General features: G+C 44.9%; 1 protein-coding gene across 1 annotated transcript in view; it reads left to right on the top strand.

The window, feature by feature from the left end:
• Nucleotides 1-17652, top strand: part of NMNAT2 (nicotinamide nucleotide adenylyltransferase 2) — a 189799-nt gene extending 172147 nt beyond the window's left edge. The window contains exons 10-12 of the mRNA XM_060035178.1: nucleotides 14350-14451; nucleotides 14590-14657; nucleotides 17292-17652. Of these exons, the coding sequence (XP_059891161.1) occupies nucleotides 14350-14451; nucleotides 14590-14657; nucleotides 17292-17394 (273 nt within the window). The 3' untranslated portion in view covers nucleotides 17395-17652. The remainder of the gene's footprint in view (nucleotides 1-14349; nucleotides 14452-14589; nucleotides 14658-17291) is intronic.
• The last annotated feature ends 5258 nt before the right edge of the window (nucleotides 17653-22910 follow it).

The raw sequence follows: 22910 nt of genomic DNA, 5'->3' as shown, positions 1-22910 counted from the left end.
GGCATACTGTGGTGGAAAGAGCCTTTAAAGCAGACCAGAGTGGGTCCAAATTCACTCACTTGCTGTGCAGCTTGGACTAGTTACTACATCTCACTGAGTCTTGGTCTCCCCATCCATGAAATGAGAGCTGAAGCACACATCTCAGAAGATGGTTGCTTCAAGGATTAAATGTATTAAGAAATAAAGCTGCTAGTACTGTGCCTGGTGCATAGCAGGTCCTCTAATAAATGGTGCTTCCGCTTCCTACTGGTAGTCCCCTGTTCATCCCTGAATATCCTCATCTGGAGAAGAAGTACGAGTTGGCCTGAGTAACTCAGGTACTGTGCCTTGAAAAGAGAGGACTGTTTGAGGGAGATGGTCAGGATCCTGAACCCTGATCTCAGAATGATTCCATAGAGGGTCTTACCAGTTAGACTTGCCTGGGTAAGTCAGTGTAAATTGGATTCTGTCGCTAATGGAAGTCAAGCCTCTGTTTAAAGCACTCTAATGGCTTCTCTTCACATTTGGAATGAAACCCCATCTTTATCGTGATCTGGTCCTTCTCTACTTCTCCCGCCTCTCTGTGCCCCAGTTCCACCTAGTTTCTTTATTTGAACACTTTTTCCCACCTCAGGGCCTTTGCACTAGCTGTGGCCACACTGGGAATGCTCTTTTCCCAGGTATCCCTATGTCTGGCCGGTTCCTGTCATTTAGGTTTTGGCTTAAAAGTCATTTTGTTTTATATTCAATATTGTACCAAGCTCCACCTGATGTTTTCTTATTTATGTATTTATTTGTTTATGATCTCTCCCTACTAGAGGTAAGCTCTGTGAGCACACTGCACTTGTCTGTCTCATTGGGCAACACCAGGACAGTGCCTGGTTCACCATATACACTCAATAAAAGTTTGTTGAATGAAAGAATGTAAGAGTACCTGGGAACAGCTTGGTTGGAGAAATTCAGCCTCCACCGTGAGATATGGCCCCACCTTTTGCCAGTTACCCAGAAGACATTAGCCACTACAAGAGATTAGCCACTTAAGTAGTAACCTGCCCTTATCCTTAAGAGCAATACAGTTGAAATAATTAGTCATTTGTTTAATGTCTCCCACTAGATAGTGATTGAGCCAAGAGATGAAGCCGTATCTGTCTTGCTCAGCCCTGGTGCCCAGGAAAGTGCCTGGCTAAGACCACAGGGCATCCTCCCACCCAAAGTATTCCTGAAACCCAGCAGGGCCGGTCTTGAAATTCCGCCTCCTGGAAGGATGATGATGATTCCACATTCCTTCCAAGAGATCTGCCGCCTGGCTGCCACGAGTGTTCTCACTCCCAAGGCCAAGTTGCTTCCTGCCTCAACATGTCTCATATCCTTTCCTCAGATTCCCCACACTGGGGGGAGCAGAGTCTGCCCCCTCCCACTTCCTGTCCCCATCCCCACCCCTGCCGCCCCTGGGGAGCCTTTGACCAGAAGATGAAAAGATATGATCAAAGCTGTGCTTGTGAGCAGGAAGTTGAAGCAGGATGAATGTCACAGACCCCCACCTCTGAGACACGACCCAGGCCAGAGCTACAGTGAGAGGCCACTGTCTGCTGCGGGGGGACAAGATTGTACCCTGATCCTGCTGGCTGCCGTGTGGCAGAATGAGGTCACGTCAGTCACCATCGGGAGAGGGAATTGCCAATCAGGACGGCTCTGCTGCTCTGACCACCCACTCACCCACCTCCCCAGCCCCACGGCAAGACCTGCAGAGAACACTTCATGAAGACACGGGAGGTGTTGGGCCCCTCGTGCTGGAACAGGAGCTCCATCCCAGGGGCCTGGGCACATTCCTGTGGGCTCCGTGGGCAGGGAAAGCTTGAGAAAGCCTCGGTTTCCTGGGATCAGACGTCTGCCCGCATCTCCCCAGAGCCGGGGGTGGGGCGGGGGAGGGGGGAGGAAATGTCCTCATTTTTGCTGGAATCCCCAGAGAGGTGCTCGTCCCACAAGTATCTCATGTTGACTTCATCCCAAACCAAGCCAGAGTATTAGCTTAGGCAACTGCCTCTATTATTAAAAGTGACAATTTTCCAAAGGTGGGTGCACATCAGGAGGATTAGGAAACATTGTAAAGAGGGAGGCTCCACCCCATTGTAGACATGTTGTATCAAAATCCCTGGGGTGAGGTCTGGAGGGGCTGTTGCTGCTGTTATTATTGTTTTTAAAGCTCCGGGGTGATTCTGCTGACCAATCAGACGAAGTTTGGGAACTTACAGAAGTAAGATCACCCGTGCATTTCATGGGGACCTGAAAGTCTGTCTCGAGTCACTTCCTTGGGTCTCCCAGAGTTTCCATTAGGTACATCGGGCTTCCTTCCATGTCCTGAGGTGAGAGAGTTTATCAGCTAACTCAAGGACAACTGCCAGAGAGAGGACTCTGCAGGAATCCACTTGCTCAACAGCATATGTCGAGCACGGATGATGTGCCAGGTCCCTTTCACCCAGGAACAAGGCAGTGAATGAAACACACAGAATTGCCTGCCCTCATGAAGCTTACCTTTATAGGGAAGAGAGAAGGAGAGCAAAAAAAGGTTAAATAAAGAAAATATACAAGGTGTTAGAGATAAATGCTATAGAGGAATATGAAACACAGTAGGAAGTGGGGACTGTGAGGGCGTGGGATGGGTGTGGGTCTACGTGCACAGGGATGCAGGCTGAGATAGCATGGCCAGAGGAGGTCTCACTGAGAAGGTGGGTTTTTTTTTTTTTTTTGGTTTCTATTGATACTTTTTCTTTTTTTAAATACATCTTTATTGGAGTATAATTGCTTCAACATACCATGTTAGTTTCTCTTGCACAACAAAGCGAATCAGCCACATGCATACACATGTCCCCTTATCCCCTCCCTCTTGAGCCTCCCTCCCCTGCTCCCTATCCTATCCCTCTAGGTCATCGCAAAGCACCGAGCCGATCTCCCTGTGCTATGCTGCTGCTTCCCACCAGCCAACTATTTTACATTCGGTAGTGTATATATGTTGATGCTACTCTCACTTCGCCCCAGCTTTGCCCTCCCACGCCATGTCCTCAAGTCCATTCTCTATGACTACCTCTTTATTCCTGCCCTACAAGTAAGTTCATCAGTACCTTTTTTTTTTTTTTTAGATTCCATATATATGCGTTAGCATACGGTATTTGTCTTTCTCTTTCTGACTTACTTCACTCTGTATGACAGACCCTAGGTCCATCCACCTCAGTACAAATGACTCAATTTCGTTTCTTTTCATGGCTGAGTAATATTCCATTGTACATATGTCACACATCTTCTTTATCCATTCATCTGTTGATGGACATTTAGGTTGGTTCCATGTCCTGGCTATTGTAAATAGTGCTGCAATGAACATTGGGTTGCATGTGTCTTTTTGGATTATGGTTTTCTCAGGCTATATGCTCAGTAGTGGGATTGCTGGGTCGTATGGTAGTTTTTTTTAGTTTTTTAAGGAACCTCCATACTGTTCTCCAAAGTGGCTGTATCAATTTACGTTCCCACCAACAGTGCAGGAGGGTTCCCTTTTCACCACACCCTCTCCAGCATTTATTGTTTCCAGCTTTTTTCATAATGGCCATTCTGACCGGCATGAGGTGATACCTCATTGCAGTTTTGATTTCCATCTCTAATAATTAGTGATGCTGAGCATCTTTTCATGTGCCTCTTGGCCATCTGTATGTCTTCCTTGGTGAAATGTCTATTTAGGTCTTCCGCCCATTTTTAAACTACATTGTCTGTTTTTTTGACATTGAGCTCCATGAGCTGTTTGTATATTTTGGAGATTAATCCTTTGTTGTTTCATTTGCAAATATTTTCTCCCATTCTGAGGGTTGTCTTTTGTCTTGTTTATGGTTTCCTTTGCTGTGCAAAAGCTTTTAAGTTTAATTAAGTCCCATATGTTTATTTTTGTTTTTATTTCTGTTACTCTAGGAGGTGGGTCAAAAATGATCTTGCTGTGGTTTATGTCAAAGAGTGTTTTTCCTATGTTTTCCTCTAAAAGTTTGATAGTGTCTGGTCTTACATTTAAGTCTTTAATCCATTTCGAGTTTATTTTTATGTATGCTGTTAGGGAGTGTTCTAATTTCATTCTTTTTTTTTTTTTTTTTGTGGTACGCGGGCCTCTCACTGTTGTGGCCTCTCCCGTTGTGGCTCACAGGCTCTGGACGCGCAGGCTCAGTGGCCATGGCTCACGGGCCCAGCCGCTCCACGGCATGTGGGATCCTCCCGGACCGGGGCATGAACCCGTTTCCCCTGCATCGGCAGGCGGACTCTCAACCACTGCACCACCAGGGAAGCCCTAATTTCATTCTTTTACATGCAGCTGTCCAGTTTTCCCAGCACCACTTATTGAAGAGGCTGTCTTTCTCCCCTGTATCTTCTTGACTCCTTTGTTGTAAATTTGGTGCTCATATGTGCGTGGGTTTATCTCTGGGCATTCTATCCTGTAGCATTGATCTATATTTCTGTTTTTGTGCCAGTACCATACTGTCTTGATTACTGTAGCTTTGTAGTATAGATTGAAGTCAGGGAGCCTGATTCCTCCAGCTCCGTTTTTCTTTGTCAAGATAGCTTTGGCTATTCGGGGTCTTTTGTGTTTCCATACGAATTGTAAGATTTTTTTGTTCTAATTCCGTGAAGAATGCCATTGGTAGTTTGAGAGGGATTGCATTGAATCTGTAGATTGCTTTGGACAGTATAGTCATTTTCACAATATTGATTCTTCCAATCCAAGAACATGGTATATTTCTCCATCTGTTTCTGTCATCTTTGATTTCTTCCATCAGTGTTTTATAGTTTTCTGAGTACAAGTCTTTCGCCTCCTTAGGCAGGTTTATTCCTAGGTATTTTATTCTTTTTGTTGCAATGGTGAATGGGAGCGTTTCCTTAATTTCTCTTTCTGATTTTTCATTGTTGGTGTATAGGAATGCCAGAGATTTCTGTGCATTAATTTTGTATCCTGCAACCTTACCAAATTCATTGATTAGTTCTAGTAGTTTTCTGGTGGCATCTTTAGGATTTTCTATGTATAGTATCATGTCATCTGCAAACAGTGACAGTTTGACTTCTTCTTTTCCAATTTGTATTCCTTTTATTTCTTTTTCTTCTCTGATTGCCCCAGCTAGGACTTCCAAAACTATGTTGAATGAGAGTGGGGAGAGTGGACATCCTTGTCTTGTTCCTTATCCTAGTGGAAGTGCTTTCAGTTTTTCACCATTGAGTATGATGTTTGCCGTGAGTTTGTCATATATGGCCTTTATTATGTTGAGGTAGTTTCCCTCTATGCCCATTTTCTGGACAGTTTTTATCATAAATGGGTGTTGAGTTTTGTCAAAAGCTTTTTCTGCATCTATTGAGATGATCATATGGTTTTTATTCCTTAATTTGTTAATGTGGTGTATCACATTGATTGATTTGCATATATTGAAGAATCCTTGCATCCCTGGGATAAATCCCGCTTGATCATGCTGTATGATCCTTTTAATGTGCTGTTGGAATCTGTTTGCTAGTATTTTGTTCAGGATTTTTGCATCTATGTTTATCAGTGATATTGGTCTATAACTTTCTTTTTTTGTGATAGCTTTTTCTGGTTTTGGTATCAGGGTGATGGTGGCTTCGTAGAATGAATTTGGGAGTGTTCCTCCCTCTGCAATTTTTTGGAAGAGTTTGAGAAGGATTGGGGTTAGCTCGTCTCTAAATGTTTGATAGAATTCACCTGTGAAGCCATCTGGTCCCGGACGTTTGTTTGTTGGAAGATTTTTAATTGTGGTTTCAATTTCATTACTTGTGATAGGTCTGTTTATATTTTCTAATTCTTCCTGGTTCAGTCTCAGAAAATACCTTCCTGGTTCAGTCTCAGAAAATACCTTTCCAAGAATTTGTCCATTTCTTCATGGTTGTCCATTTTATTGGCATATAGTTGTTTGTAGTAGTCTCTTATAATCCTTTGTATTTCTGCAGTGTCAGTTGTGATTTCTCCTTTTTCATTTCTAATGTTATTGATTTGTGTCCTCTCCCTTTTTTTCTTGATGAGTCTAAGGGTTTATCAGTTTTGTTTATCTTCTCAAAGAACCAGCTTTTAGTTTTATTGATCTTTGCTATTGTTTTCTTCGTTTCTATTTCATTTATTTCTGCTCTGATCTTTATGGTTTCTTTCCTTCTACTGACTTTGGGTTTTCTTTGTTCTTCTTTCCCTAGTTGTTTTAAGTGTAGAGTTAGATTGTTTACTTGAGATTTTTCTTGTTTCTTGAGGTGAGATCTTTTTATTTCTTCTTTGATTTCTTCAGTGATCTCTTGGTTATTCAGTAACGCACTGTTTAGCCTCCATGTATTTGTGTTTTTTACAGTTTTTTTCCTGTAATTGATTTCCAATCTCATAGCATTGTGGTCAGAAAAGATGCTTGATATGATTTCAATTTTCTTAAATTTTCTGAGGCTTGATTTGTGACCCAAGATGTGATCTATTCTGGAGAATGTTGCATGTGCACTTGAGAAGAAAGTGTATTCTGCCACTTTTGGGTGGAATGTTTATAAATATCAACTAGATCTATCTGGTCTATTGTGTCATTTAAAGCTTGTGTTTCCTTATTTATTTTCTGTCTGGATGTAAGTGGGGTGTTAAAGTCTCCCACTATTATTGTGTTACTGTCGATTTCCCCTTTCATGGTTGTTAGCCTTTGCCTTGTGTATTGAGTGCTCCTATGTTGGGTGCATAAACAATTATAATTGTTATATCTTCTTGGATTGATCCCTTGATCATTATGTAGTGTCCTTCCTTATCTCTTGTAAAAATCTTTATTTTGAAGTCTATTTTATCTGACATGAGTATTGCTACTCCAGCTTTCTTTTGATTTCTATTTGCATGGAATATCTTTTTCCATTCCTTCACTTTCAGTCTGTATGTGTCCCTAGGTCTGAAGTGGGTCTCTTGTAGACAGCATATATATGGGTCTTGTTTTTGTATCCATTCAGCCAGTCTGTGTCTTTTGGTTGGGGCATTTAATCCATTTACATTCAAGGTTATTATTGATATGTATGTTCCTATTACCATTTTCTTAATTGTTTGGGGTTTGTTTTTGTGGGTCTTTTTCTTCTCCTGTGTTTCCCGCCTAGAGAAGTTTCTTTAGCTTTTGTTGTAAAGCTGGTTTGGTGGTGCTGAATTCTCTTGGCTTTTGTTTGTCTGAAAAGCTTTTGACTTCTCCGTTGAATCTGAATGAGATCCTTACTGGGTAATCTTGGTTGTAGGTTTTTCTCTCTCATCACTAAGTATATCCTACCACTCCCTTCTGGCCTGCAGAGGTTTTGCTGAAAAATCAGCTTATAAACTTATGGGGATTCCTTTGTATGTTATTTTTTGTTTTTTCCCTTGCTGCTTTTAATATTTTTTCTAGCATTTAATTTTTGTTAGCTTGATTAATATGTGTCTTGGTGTGGTTTTCCTAGGGTTTATCCTCTATGGGACTCTTTATGCTTCCTGGACTTGGGTGACTATTTCCTTTCCCATGTTAGGGAAGTTTTCCACTATAACCTCTTCAAATATTTTCTCAGACCCTTTCTTTTTCTATTCTTCTTCTGGGACCTCTATAATTGGAATGCTGGTGCATTTAGTGTTGTCCCAGAGGTCTCTGAGATTGTCTTCAATTCTTTTCATTCTCTTTTCTTTATTCTGCTCCTTGACATTTATTTCCACCATTTTGTCTTCCAGCTCACTTATTCGTTCTTCTGCCTCCATTATTGTTATTGATTCCTTCTAGTGTATTTTTCATTACAGTTATTGTGTTGTTTCCCTCTGTTTGTTTGTTTTTTAGTTCTTCTAGATCTTTGTTAAACATTTTTTGTATTTTCTCAATCCGTGCTTCCATTCTATTTCCAAGATTCTGGATCTTCCTTACTCTCATTACTCTGAATTCTTTTTCAGGTAGATTGCCTATTTCCTCCTCGTTTATTTGGTCTTGTAGGTTTTTACCTTGCTCCTTCGTCTGTGACATATTTTTTTGCCATCTCTTTTTTTTTTTTATAAGTGGGATTGTGTTCCTGTTTTACTGGTTGTTTGACCTGAGGTTTCCAACACTGGAGTTTGTAGGCTATTGGGTATAGCTGGGTCTTGGTGCTGAGATGAAGACCTCCAGGAGACCTCACTCTGATGAATATTCCCTGGGGTCTGAGGTTCTCTGTTAGTCCAATGGTACAGACTCAGAGCTCCCACTGCAGGAGCTCCCATCTGACCATGGGCTTGCAAATCAAGATCCCGCATGGGCTTGCAAATCAAGATCCCGCAAGCCACATGCAAATCAAGATCCCGCAAAAAAAAAAAAGGTGGGGTTGGGGTGGGGAAGGCCTTGGCTGTGGAGGGCAGGGCCTAATCAAGGGCGACGTTTGGGTGGTGGGTGGGGCCAATGCTCAGGACTCACAGGGCTGGAAAAGGCCCTGGGCTGTGGGGGGTGAGCCTTAGGCTCAAGGAACAGAAGGGGCCCAGGCATGCCCCCCACCCCTGGTCTCAGAGGGCAGGGGACCTCACCTGGGAGCCCAGCAGGCTTCCTGGGCTCGAGTGGGTGGGGCAAACGCCCTCCTCTCCTCTCCTGCTCCTCTGGTCTGGGGTCTGGGAGGCCCCCTCCCACCTGCCTCTGCTGATCTCCCAGGCCTCCCTCCTGTGCCCCCAGGACCAGTGCAGTTGGAGGGGGAAGGGGGGTCCTTGGAGGGCAGGGGACCGGCCTGGGAGCTCAGCAGGTTCCCCATGCCCAAGTGGGTGGGGCAATTGCCCTCCACTTCTCTCCCACTCCTTCCCAAGGGCCCCTCCCACCTGCCTCTCCTGATCCCCCTGGCCTCCCTCCTATACCCCCAAGGACCCATGCAGCCTGGAGGGGCCTTGGAGGTTGGAGGATCAGCCTGGGAGCTCAGCAGGCTCCCCGTGCCCAAGTGGGCAGGGCAATCGCCCTCTGCTCCTCTCCCGCTCTTCCTGGAGAGTCCCTCCCACCTGCCTCTCCTGATATCCCTGGCCTCAGGGGTGCAGATCTCGTCTGACCTGCACTTCTCCTCCCCCTCGGTCCCCCTACATCCTACCGGTTCACTCTGGGGTTCCTCCCGTCTTCTTGGGGGTCAGAGTTCCCCACCAGCAGCCGGCAGGCACCCTAGTTGTGGGGAGACCTAACTCTGTGTCTTCCCACACCGCCATCTTGACTCCTTCCCACACCGCCATCTTGGTATTTAAGTGAAGGGTTTCGAGCCAAGGAGCAACATAATTTGGTATATTCACATTATCAGTCTGGATGTTGGGAATAGACTGAAAAAGGCAAGAGAAAAACAACCAGAGCAAGCCAAGTGAGAGCTAATGGGGATGAATTCGTTTTCTTTTTTTTTAATTAAAAAAATTCTTTTTTATTAATTTTTATTGGAGTATAGTTGCTTTACAATGTTGTGTTAGTTTCTGCTGTACAGCAAAGTGAATCAGCTATACGTATACATATATCCCCTCTTTTTTGGATTTCCTTCCCACTTAGGTCACCACAGAGCTTTGAGTAGAGGTCCCTATGCTATACAGTAGGTTCTCATTAGTTATCTATTTTATACATAGTATCAATAGTGTACATATGTCAATCCCAATCTCCCAATTCATCCCACACACCTCCCCCCCTTTCCCCTTTGTATCCATACATTTGTCCTCTGTGTCTTTGTCCTTTGCAAATAAGATCGTATATGAATTAGTTTTCTGTTGCTGCAAACTTGGTGGCTTAAAACTACACACATTTTTTATCTTTCACTTCTGGAAGCCAGAAGTGTGAAACAGGTTTCACTGGGCCAATATTAAGTTGTAGTCAGAGCCGTAGTCCTTCCAGAGGCTCTTGGGGAGAATCTGTTTCCTCGCCTTTTCCAGCTTCTAGAGCTGCATTTGTTGCATGGCTTGGTCCCTTCTTCCATCTTCAAGGCCAACAGTGTAGCATCTTCTCTGCTCCCTCTTCACATCATCTTCTCTCTCCTGTGTTAAATCTCCCTCTGCCTTCTTTTTTAAGGACACTTGTTATTACATTAGGGCCCACCTAAGTCATCCAGAATAATCTCAAGATCCTTACTTTAATCACATCTGCAAAGTCTCTTTTGCCACATAAATAACATTCACAGGTTCCAGGGATTAGGACCTCGGTGTTTTGGGGGCCCATTATTTAACCTACCAAAGGAGGCTTGGACCAGGGTAGAAGTGATGGAGATGGTGAGAAATGAGCAGATTCTGGGATTTGTTTTGAAGGCCAAACCAATTGGGTTGCTTTATAGATTGAATGTGGGATGTGAGAGAAAGAGAGGAATCAAGGAAAGCACCAAGGCTTTGGCCCGAGCAGTTGTAGGAAGAGAGTTTCCATTTACTAAAATGAGAAAGACTACAGGAAAAGAATCTTGGTGCCTGTAGGATGATGGTGGACGGGATTGACTGATTGATTGATTGATGTCAGAGAGTTCAGGGGCTCGTGGACATATTATTTAGGTTTGAGATGCCTCATCCAAGTGGGCATGTTGAAGAGACTGCTGGATGTATGAGTCTGAAGTTCAGGAGAGGAGTCTACGCTGGAGATATAAATTTGGGAGCCTTCCATGTGTCTTTAAAGCTTTGAAATTGAATGAAGTTATTAAAGGTGCAAGTGTAGATAGAAAACAAAAGAGCTCCAAGGACTGAGCCTGGGGGACTCCAGTCATTCGAAATCGGGGAGATGAGAAGGAACAGCACAGGGAGACCACAAAAGAGCAGCCAGCGAGGTAGAAGGACGACCAGGAGAGGGTGGATCTTGGAGGCCACATGAAGACAGGAGACAAGGATAGGGGTGGGGGTGGGCAGGGCAGCTAAGCTCCCAGAGGGAGATCGGTACCTGTGGCATGAGGGCACACCTCACCAACTCTAGCACCCGGCACCTCCTAGCACCCCAAAACACACACACACAAACACCTTCTGGCATGAAAATCAAGCCCATGTCCTCAGGTCTGGCCAAAAGAGCAGAAAAGGTCTGCATTCTCTGGTCCAAACCCCTGCAGAGATGCCACTTGGATGTGGTAAAGCTGTGTGTCTTGTCTGGTAGACCCATCTCGTTCACCCCATCTGTGATTCCCAGAGGGCAAATCTGTCACCTGTTTCTGGAAGAGGAATTCCATCTCAAGCATCAAGGCCTCCATCTGCTTGCCACCCATTGAGCAGCCTGCATTGTTACTGATTGGGTGCTCAGATCATTAGTTCCTGAGTAGAAAGCAGCAGCTGCACTAATGCCACAGGTAGGGCTGTTCCCGTGAGGCCTGACTGCCATTCTGAACCGTTGTTTTAATGCTTTAAACTAGAATGCTCACTATATATATATATATGCGCTTTATTTATTTATTTTTATTTTTGGCTGCGTTGGGTCTTTGCTGTTGCGTGCAAGCTTTCTCTAGTTGCGGTGAGCGGGGGCTACTCTTCGTTGCGGTGCATGGGCTTCTCATTGCAGTGGCTTCTCTTGTTGCGGAGCATGGGCTCTAGGTGCATGGGCTTCAGTAGTTGTGGCTCGTGGGCTCAGTAGTTGTGACTCACGGGCTGTAGAGCTCAAGCTCAGTAATTGTGGCACACGGGCTCAGTTGCTCGATGGCATGTGGGATCTTCCTGAACCAGGGCTCGAACCCGTGTCGCCTGCATTAGCAGGCGGACTCTTAACCTCTGCACCGCCAGGGAAGTCCTAGAATGCTCACTTTTAAATAGCCCTGTTATTTCACACATCATACATGAAACGTCCATCAGATCCTCAGAATCAAATTGAATTCAAATCCTATGTTATACAATCAACACCAGATATCTTGAAACACCTACCTACATAGCCAGGCAGTTGAGGAATCTCCATGTGTACCAGCTTGGATGGATTCTCTTCTCTTCCCTTCCTTTCCCCTCCCCTTCCCTTTCCGTCTCTTCTCTTTTCTCCTCCCTTCTCTTTTCTATCTCTTTCTCTACCCTAATAATTCCCCTCACGTTTTAATTCAGTACTTAGATCACTGGTTCTCAAACTTGGTTGCATATTGGAATTAAAACCTAGAGAATTAAAAAAAAAAAAAAAAAAACTAATGCCTGGGCCCCATTCCCAGAGATTCTGATTTAGTTGATCTTGGGTGTTAGCTGGGCTTTGAGGGTTTTTTAAGGTCCTCAGGTGATTCTAATGTGCAGCCAAGTTTGAGAACCAGCGTCTTCAATTACCTTCTAGGTAGTGAGTCCCAGTGCAATATTTTAAATGCTATGGCAGGAGAGGCTGGTCTACCTCCAACTCCCTGCCCTGCCTCTCCCTAGCATTCCTGGTTTATGGGACAAAGACTCGGGGCCAGTTTACCAGATCTGAACATCACCAGTAGATGCAGTATGTTGTGTAATGCTCCGTATCTTCCAAATAGCACGATCCAATGTGGGCTCAGATATTGTACACCCAGCTTTTTATTTCTCTCCACAACTTCCCTCCTATGGCACCTTCAGCCAAGTTTTCATTGCAGCTCTAGCTCCAGGTGTAAGCGATGGGAGAAATAGGGTGAAGGTGGATGGAAATAGCCAAGGGCACACAGGTGCACACAGGGCAGGCACACACACTCATAATCGGTGAATCAGACTTAGAATTGGAATTCTGCTGGTACAGAAGTCCTCTGATAGAGAAGAAGCGGCTGTAGTGCTCTATAATGTCTGTTTTTGTGGCACTCGGTTGGAGAATTATGAGAAAAACCCTGGGTTTTTTTGCCCCAAAGCAGGTCTTGCCCAATGAGCTGCATGCTCGGAAGAAACCTGCCTGTCCCCTTCTCCCTCCATCTGGATCCTTAACTGGCAAGATCTAAACCGTAATGTGCCCAGGCTAGATCCAAGTCTATTAAATGCCATAACTCTCAGGCTCTTTGAAAAGAAAAATTCCACGGCCTTCAAGAAAGCAGCTTGGTAATAAGTCTCAAGAACTTGAAATATGTCCAGTTCATATCCTTACATCCAATGATTTTACTTCCTATCCTAAGAAAATAATCAAAGATGTGGAAAAAGGTTTATGTATACAGATCTTCAACAAAGTGTTATTATAACTGCAAAAATCAGAAGTAACTGTACACTGTCTATAACACAAATTCCATTTAATATATCATGCTATATCACAGTATAGTCAGGCAATGAAATATACAGACTGTCAAAACACATTTTCAATTTTTTTTTTTTTTTTTGGCTGAGTTGGGTCTTTGTTGCTGCACGCAGGCTTTCTTTGGTTGCAGCGAGCAGGTGCTACTCTTTGTTGAGGTGTGCAGGCTTCTCATTGCAGTGGTTTCTCTTGTTGCAGAGCACGGGCCCTAGGCGCGTGGTCTTCAGTAGTTGTGGCTCACGGGCTTAGTTGTTCTGCGGCATGTGGGATCTTCTCAGACCAGGGATCAAACCTGGGTCCCCTGCATTGGCAGGCGGATTCTTAACCACTGTGCCACCAGGGAAGTCCTCAAATACTTATAACCATATGAAAAAATGCTCACAATATAATGCTAAAAGAAAATAAAATGTATAGGTAAAATGATTAATTTTGCAGTTCAGTCCAGTTGTGGATGTACACATCGATTTGTAGAGAAAAGCACCCTGAACATAAATACTAACTTGTTAACAGTGGTTCTCTGGATTGTGTGGTGATGATTGATTTCTTATATATATTTTTTTCTTTTTCTGAGTTTCCCAAGCTTGTATCTATAATCAGGAAAAAGAATTATTTTTTAAATGAAAAGGTTTCATTTCTCATGATGGGAGACAGCTTCTGTCGGAGGCTGATTTCAGAAGTGACCCCATAGTTATCCTCCTTATCACTGCCTGTGTGCACACTGATGCTTTCCAAGCCCTTCCCTGCTTTTCGCTGCCCTGAGTCCCACAGCATCTTTGACATGGGTGAGCCAGGGGAGCATTCCAGCCCCTCTCAGGAGACCAGCCGGGGGCTGGGGTATGCTTGCTGGGCAACCGAAGAGGGTACTTACCAGGTAAGGACCACGTGTCATGCTGCTCTTCAGTATTAGGAGCTCAGCGGGAGCCTCAGGAATTGGAGAGATCTTGCCTAGACACGAGGAACACACTTATTAATTAATTCTGTCTAGAGGTGTTCATTAAGGATGCCAGGTGAAGTTCCCACTCATCCCACGAACACTGTTACAGGTTGTAAGTTGAAGGAGCTGACTGATGGGGCTGAGAAGGCAAGTTTGGGACTAAGCCTTGGGGTTCTGAGAGAAGATAGCTCCATCTTGCTAGGTAGTTGCTTGGTAGGGGTTGGTAGTCAAGGTCTCACTAAAGGGCACTTCCTCTCTCTCTCTCTCTCTCTCTCTCTCTCTCTCTCTCTCTCCCTCCCTCCCCCCTCACCGTTTCTTCAGATGGAGGTGATTGTCGGGGACTTTGGGATCGTGGTGGTCCCCCGGGACGCAGCCGACACAGACCGGATCATGAATCACTCCTCAATACTCCGCAAATACAAAGTGAGTCCCCCATTCTCCCTGCTGGTGTAGTAATGTGATGTGGCCCTTCTCTGAGAAGCCTGCGGGCTGGAGAAGTGAGGATACAAAAGGAGTTTAGTGTGAGAGACTGGCTACCTACTGTCTCTGCTTTGTCCCCAGAACAACATCATGGTGGTAAAGGATGACATCAACCATCCCATGTCTGTCGTCAGCTCAACCAAGAGCAGGTACGTTTGACAAACGACCAGAGAGACCTTGGTCAGACTGGCTTACAAGTTCCCATACAACTCTCCTCAGTCCAGGCTGACCGTTAGGTTGGCTGACACCTGCTGCCCCAGTATGCAGCCTTCTTTTTAGAGCTCGTTTATTTGTCCCCAGTCATTGACTTTTAAAAGGGCGACAGGCCATTTATTAGTTTTAGCTGGTTTGAAGGAGGAAAAGGAGGTTTTTAGTTTGGACTCTAGTTTGAGGTACGCATGGAATTTGTAAGGGTTTAGGTTAAGCTGCCATAACAAAAAGACCCCCAATAGTTAGCGTTTTAAATAAGAGAAATGTTTATATCCCTCTAACTGAAGTCAGAAGAAACTGAATCTCTGTTCTTTTCAATGTGAAGCTTCCCTCTCAGGGTCCACAGCTGCTACAGTGACTCTTCTCAGCCAGTGGGAAAGGGCAAGGGGCTTTGTCCTTAAGAAGCTGACCCGAAGTTGCACATATCCCTTCCCCTTCATCCCCCTGGCTCAGCTTCAGTCCTGTGGCCATGCCTAGCCTCCAGGGAGGCTGGGAGTAGACTTTGTAACTTGTAACTGGGAGTAGACTTTGTAACTGGCAGCCCTGTGTCCAACTAAATCTTGGGAGGTTGTAGTACTAAGCAGAAGAAAGAATGGATACTAGGGGCCAGTTAACAGTCTTCACCACAACCCCCAAGTGGGAATGTCCAGTGGAATAATAAGATGTGTGGAATATAGAGGTCTGGAAGTGTAGTAAAACTGAAAGCCATGAGTACCTAAGTGTAAATTAAAGTTCAGGGCTGTGGCTACGCTCACAGGGAGAGTCAGCAAGAAGAGAAGAAGGCTATGGGGAATACTTAAAACACATTAACATTTAAAAGAAGGCTGAGGGGGCTTCCCTGGCGGCGCAGTGGTTGAGAGGCCGCCTGCCCATACAGGGGACACGGGTTCGTGCCCTGGTCCGGGAGGATCCCACATGTCGCAGAGGCGCGGGGCCGGTGAGCCATGGCCGCTGAGCCTGCGCGTCCGGAGCCTGTGCTCCGCAGCGGGAGAGGCTACAGCAGCGAGAGGCCCGCGTACCGCAAAAAAAAAAAAAAAAAAAAGGCTGAGGAGTAAATTAGAAGTTTGGGATTAAGATATACACACTACTATGTATAAAATAGATAACCAACAAGGATCTACTGTATAGCACAGGGAACTATACTAAATATTTTGTAATAGCCTACAAAGGAAAAGAACCTGAAAAAGAATAGATAGATAGATATGTATGACTGAATCACTTCACTCTACACCTGAAGCTAACACAACATTGTAAATCAACTATACTTCAATTTTTAAAAAGTAATAAAAAAAAAATAAAAGAGACGAAGGAGCAGTCAGAAACCACCAGCATTGGTGGCCCTGGAACAAAGGCAGCAGAGGGTACAAAGATGGAGAGTCCTGTCAATTGTCATCTGTGTCGCATGTTTCAGAGAAATCAAATGAGCCCAGGATTTTAAAAGATCCACTGGACTTCTTCCCTGGAAGGTGATTATGTAGACACTTGAAATAGTAGCATCAACTGTGAGGTGAGAGCAGAAACCCAGTGACAACAACCAGTGAGGGGAAAGGGGAAGGCTGTGGTTCCAGCCACGGCTGCACAATAGAATTACCGTGAGAACTTACACAGCACAGATTCCCGTGTCCCATTGAGTCCCACTGAATCAGAATTTCTGGGTGTTGGGCCTGGCTATCTGCTTCCTGGGTGATTCTCGTGAAGCTGGGATTGGCATTTGGAAACCACAGTTATAGACCACTTTTTCAAGAAGGCTCCCTGTAAACTGTGCAGGGAGGCACTTGGGAACCTAGCTTGCTGGAAGGTCAGGACACTATGCATTGAAAAGGCACTGAGCCAGCCTCTGGGGAGATCTCACAACGCAGAGCACAGATGCCTTTTAGAATCTAGATATGCGGAGGAGTATATGAGTTCTTACAAATAGCTCCTTGGGGCCTGACATCCCCAAGACCATCATGCGCATAGAAAATGGGGAGCAGCCAGACCAAGTCTGGAGCAAAACCATGCGGAAACCAGACTGTATGACCAGACCCCTTCTGTACTTGGTAGTCCACCCGCCCCCCAGGGCTGGTGAGAAGGGCCTCAGAGAAGGGCAACTTCTTCTCTATCAGGGCTTCCATAGGAAGGAAAAGAAGGGGTCAATCATAAGGTTCATTTTCATGAGACCATGGTGTAGAGAAACACAAAGAAATGAAATAAGAATAGCTAACACTTGCATTGAAATGCCTACTGTGTGCTTGGGCTTTTCTAAGTGCTTTGTGTAATGACTCATTTAATCATTTTAATAACTGAGATCGGCCCAAATACTACCCCCATTTTATAAACGAGAAAATGGAAGAATAGATGGGCTTAAACAACTTGCCCAAGGTTCCTCAGTTAGGAAGTGGCAGAGTTAGGATGGGGGAGGAATGATGGGGGCAGGAGGGCTTTTCCTGTTAGGGATGTCGTGTATTTAGCCTAAGCAAAGACTGGTAATGGGGTGTTGGGTAAACCCTTTCCCCGAAAGGGAATGGGCTGGCCTGTCCTCTGGCCTTGCTTCAGGAAAGGATGTCATCTGATTACTGTCTCTTCTCATCCAGGTTGGCCCTGCAGCATGGGGACGGCCATGTCGTGGATTACCTGTCCCAGCCGGTCATCGACTACATTCTGAAGAGCCAGCTGTACATCAACACCTCGGGCTAGCAGCCCCAGGGCCCTCTGCTCCAGTCTCCCCTCGTCCTCCACCAACACACTGGCCCCTGCAGCCTCTGTCCGTCCCATTTCTCTCCTGCCTCTCTGTTCCTCCATCTCATCTTGACTGTTGTCCCCACTTGCTGACTCAACCCCCCCACAGTGTGGAGGACCTGCAGAGAACCACGGCATACCCCACTCCGCAGTCATCTTCGGACAAACTTTCCTCTAGTCTCCGGGTTGGGGGTGGGTGAGGGGGTAGGGATAGGGGAAGTGCGGTCCTCGGAGATGCGCGGGTGTCCGTCTCCCAGCATGCTCTGGGGAGGTGGCTCCGGCCCTCGCCTTCCCAGCATGCCCTTTACCACAAAGGGCTATTTTTCTTTCTTTCTTTCTTTTCTTTCGTTTTTTTATGTTTTGTGTCGTTGTTGTTCACTCCTCAGAGAACTTGGATCCAATCAGTGTCCGTGGTTCTTTATGTTTGTAGTCTTGTTGCATTCCTGTGGTATTCCTTCCATTTTGATAGGATACCGCAGCCAGCCTCAGCTCTCAGAAGGTGCGTGTGGGCTACACCCGGTGAACGAGGCCGAGCCACCTCCACTTTCCCAAAACCCTCACCCACCTACCCGCTTTCTCCCCTCTGCTGCCCACACACACCGCAGTCTGGGGTCGAGATGGAGACATTCATGTTCTGAAACCTGGGATGCAAGTCTGGGAATAGTAGCGTTTCTCAGAAGGATTTCAGCCCATTTCCCTAGTTTCAGAAGACCACGTTCCTGATGGGCCTGTGATCACACAGAGCCAGTCCCTTCTCCTTTCTTGGTGGCATCTGTGCGGTTCCTTATTTGGGCTGTAACTTGTGACAGAATGTGGGTTGTTCTCTGCCAGCCCGGGCATTACCAAGGGACCTTCAGATCACCATCAAAGCCCTTGGAGGCCATACTCAGCCGCATTCTTGCATTTGAGAAGAATTACGCATTCTTGCATTTGAGAAGAATTACCTACGCAAGGCCAAATCCTAATAATGCAGTCATTTCTGAAATAAAATATGCTAGGAATTCACTCAACCATAGAGATCTTTGCTCACTGGAATTACTTATTGCCTGTTTGGCTGGGAAATGCTTCTGTCATAATGTAAGTCCAGGATGACCTAGGAGAAAGCAGTCAGTTTCCCTGATGGGAACCGGTGATTCTCACCCACTCTAGCTTGGTAACACAGGCGGCGCCTGAGGTTAGTTCCTTTTAGAGAAGCAGAGCCTCAGCCTTGTTCCTGGGTTAGGATTACATCTTGTGCTGAGCCCAGCAGCCACAGTCATCGCCTCCTGGTGAGCGTGGGCTCCCAGAACAGAGATCTCGGGGGAGTGTCAAGAGCCGCTAAAGTGTTTCACCCCTTTTCTCCCTAATTTCCCACCTTCCTCTGCTGCCCTGGAAATAGTTTTGACAGACTCTGTTCTAGTTGTTCAGGCCTCGTTCACGACCTGCTTAAAAAACCAAAAGGAAATTACCGTCTTGTACTCTGTGTCCCTCATCTAGTCTCTGGCTCTTGGGTTTTTGGTTCTTTGAGGAATGGTCCCTGAACGGTAGGATAATTTTTTCAAAATCTAGTACCAACCCTGGCCCAGAAGGGGCCAGGTAGGATCTGACACCAGAAACAATGTTCTTCACCACACATTTCACATCTGTAACATCCTTCAATAGCCTCCAGGGAAAGAAACTAAATTCAACAGAAGAATAGCAAGGTGGGGTGGGGGAGGTGCTGTTCCTCTTGCATTATGGAAATAATCTCCAAAGGACAGAAGTGAGATCCTATTCTCAGGTCTCAGTGTTTGGATAAGGATCATGGAATCATAAACTGGAAAGATCTTTAGAGATTTGTTGATCCAACCTTTCCTTTAAAGGATGAGGGAGCAGAGATCCACTGGATTAAATGGCTGGTCCAAGGTCACACAGCAAGTGTAGAGTCTGACAAAAGGTTAACGTCTCCCTGACCCCTTAGGTCATCACACCACATGGTCTCTGATCCTCTGGTTTCCCATGATACTGACCAGGTAAGATGTAGTTTTCAGCCTTTACCTGGCATCTTTCTCTTAAGTTATGTTTGTCTCAGGTGCTCCCTGTATATGGCCTTGTGTTTGCTAGTCCTGGGGGAGGGTGTGATGGTGAGGAAGGCCGTAGCTAGGTTTCCCTTAGAAACCGATAGCTGGAGATGGCAACGGCTTGGAGGAAATCTGAATCCAAGAAAGGATTGCTTTGTGGAAGACAAAGACCCAGAAAGTGCTCAAGATTGCATTAGTGCTGGAGAGAGAGTGACAGAAGTATCTTTGTCTAGGCAAGACAGTTGCAAGCCAGGAAACGAAACAAAGGAAATCAGGGAGCTGGATTCCCTGGGGGAACACGCATTTTCAAGGATATGGAGTTTATGGATAGAGTTTATTCTGAAGATCCACGTGAGCAGATCTGAGAAAGACCAGCTGTCTTTTGTCTCTTTGGCCCACTTTTCCTTTGCTGGGCTCTGTGGTCAAGCCCCATTTAGTCCACGACCCATGAGAGGAAACAGGGCTGGCTCTCGGCATTCAGTGGGGGAGGGGGGGGAGGGGGAGGCAGAAGGCATGCTTGTAGGGAGAGTGAGATGAGCTGAAGAAAAGAATGGGAGCATAGAAGTAGATTTCTAGGAATGAAATGGGGCAGATTCTATCTTGATGAATCATAAGGATCATGTTAAAATAGCTTTTCTTTAATACCAGGAAAAGTGACTCCCCTTTTGGATGGAATTGTCCATTTCCTGCCCTGCCCCATTCTTCACTTGCTAGGGGGAGGTCAGAGCCCCTCTCTCAGTCCAGGGCAGGACACGATGACTGTGACCCAGCCAAGGCCAACACCAGAGAGATGATTCAGAGTTTGAAGTAGTGCCCCAGGTGCCAACAGGATGACCTCGAGACCCCAACTTGCACTCGGGTCCTGCTCCTTCCCAAAAAGGCCAACCCAAAGGCTCAGAGATCCTGAGAAGGGCATGGGCTAGAAAGATTGTGTCAAGAGGAGTCTGGAGCCTCATTTCCTGCCTACCAATAAAAAGGTCCCTCCCACTTTTATGAAAGTGGCTGATAGGTAAGAACAGGCAGGAGGGAAACCCTTTGTGTCAATGACTCTCTTCTCAAGGAATGGCCCTTTGGGGGCAGGGGTCTGTGCTGCTAGCTGGTACCTCATTTGCCAACCCCCTTCCCTAACCCCAGGCAGCCTCTGGGGCCATCTTGCTTTCACTTTCCTTGAATGTACATGGGAACAGGGGAGGAAAGTCTCTTACTGAAGTGCCTGAAACCCAGAACTAGAGCTTCTAGAGACGCTGTTCTTCCTGTCCCGGCTTGGTCAACCTTCCCCCAACGTTCCCTAGTCTCATGCTTCAGCTTCTCAGAAAGAATAAAAGAACATGATGTTGTAATTAAATTGAAAGCAAGACTCCATAACCAAACTACAGCAAAAGGCAGAGAATTACAGGGAGAAATGACTTGTATTTTAATAGCCCAAATCTATTCCCCCAAACAGACTCTCTCTCTCTCTCTCTCTCTCTCTCTCTAGAGGACTAAGAGAGAGAAGCATGTTATATTTTATTCATCAAAAGAGTAATGCAAAAATAAATCAGTAGAATATGAAAAGCTCAGGATCTCTCCCAAGGCTACGGCAGGAAAGCGGGCAGGTGAGATGGGAAGGATGGAAACAGGGATCGATTTTGTAGTTCATCCAATTTGGACACCTTAGGAATAGCATCGTGGTAAAGATGATGAACGTGCTCTGTCCACTTCATTTGGTCTGCGCCTTCCTATAGCTGCCCAGTAAACGCGATTCTTCACGTGGTTTCTTTGTTGTGTATGTTTGGAATGTCCTATTAGCCTGTAACAGTCAGTTAGGAATGAGTTACACTCTTTCCCTCCGCCTTCAGTCTAGGTCTGGGGCCCAGACCTCAGCTTGATCCAAGCAGTCTCAAGGATTGGCATGGGGAGGGGGAAGCTTTTTTGAATCACTTTTTGGTCCCTGAATCTGCCATTTTGAGAATAAGATTTGCTTTGGAAATCAACACATTAATAAAAACTACATTCAAGTTGCAACACCATCTCACAGTGAAATATTTTGAGTAAAATTTTGTTGCTAGAATAGTCACAGACAAAAGTTTTATCGGCAAAATGTTTCAATTACGTTAATAAATAAGATGATGCTACTAGTCTCGTGTCTTGGCCTAGAATCTTCTCTGTGATTTGCAGAATTAACCACTTTTTCTTCACAGTCTTACTTGACAGAAGCCAACGGTTGTTAAGCACGCTCTTAGAGCAGGAGATTCTCTGGCTGGTATAGCTGATGCAGCATGTGTAATATGAAAGTATATACAACCACACCCATAAGCAGGGAAGAATAATTAGCAAATATGTCAATTGTGCCTAAGTTTTCTCAGTTTTTTTAAAAAATCAAATCTTAGGTTCTACCTAATCTGCATAGTCTGGTCTTGGTTAGCTTTGGATCCTTAATGAAATCAGTGCTTTGTGACTTAAAAATGTATTTGTGAAAATTAAAAACTTGGATAACTTGCTTCTTGACATAAAAGATCTCAAGTAAGACAGAAATTGTTAAACTCACAATTGGTTTTGTTTGGTAAAGTAAACAAGCAAAAACCGAATAAGTTAATTGTTCAATCCTGCTGTGACTGTTAGTTTGTATTTAATTTTTAGTCGTGACATACATTATGCACGGGTTTAGGTGTAAATAGTGATAGTCCTTAGCTAATATCAGTCATGATTCAGTAGGTCAGATAACAATTCCCCATTCGGCCACCTCATTTAAGGCTCAGCTACTCGTTTGTCAGATGAGTTGTGTGAGGTTTTTAAAAATTATTTTGGTTCTTAGTATCTTTTTCTGTTTAAGACTGAGACTAGTCAGCTTTGTGTGTATCCATGTGGGTTTGTTGGCATATCACGATGGCGCTTGATGTGCCTTATAAATTGATGGCTTGTATTTATGTTTGCTATTTTACTCGCAAAGCGAAACACTTTTTTCCTTCTCTCCTGAGACTACGTAATGATGTGCTCTTGTTTAAAATTGGGTAAAAACACTGGTTTATTTTGCTTACTTATACTAACTTATAAAATACATACACTACCTATGAATTAACATACATGTACATAGCACATTTTTCCCCTTATGACCCATAAGTAAGCTTCAGATCTTGGAATTTCCTAGAAAGTTCCATGTAGCCCATTGTATAAGGAAAGCAGAGAGAGAGAAAAAAAAATCTAATCTCTGCTTTCCAGGTGGGAAAATTGAACCACAGCAAGAATCCACAACATTCCCATGACCATATAAAACATTAAAAAAAGAAAGAGAAACATATTCCTGGTCCTTGAGACTTGGTCCAAACATTGGACATTACTGAGTATCATCTCACCCTTTTGTCCAGCCTCCTAAGAGTACTGAAAAAAAGGAATCACATCCTGGGATCAGATCAGAAATACATCTGCTAAAGAAATTAAAGATGATACAAACAGATG

This window comes from Delphinus delphis, chromosome 1 (assembly GCF_949987515.2).
Source record: "Delphinus delphis chromosome 1, mDelDel1.2, whole genome shotgun sequence".
Taxonomy (NCBI): domain Eukaryota; kingdom Metazoa; phylum Chordata; class Mammalia; order Artiodactyla; family Delphinidae; genus Delphinus; species Delphinus delphis.
The sequence above is the reverse complement of the archived record's forward strand: the minus strand, read 5'-3'. Positions and strand labels throughout refer to the sequence as shown.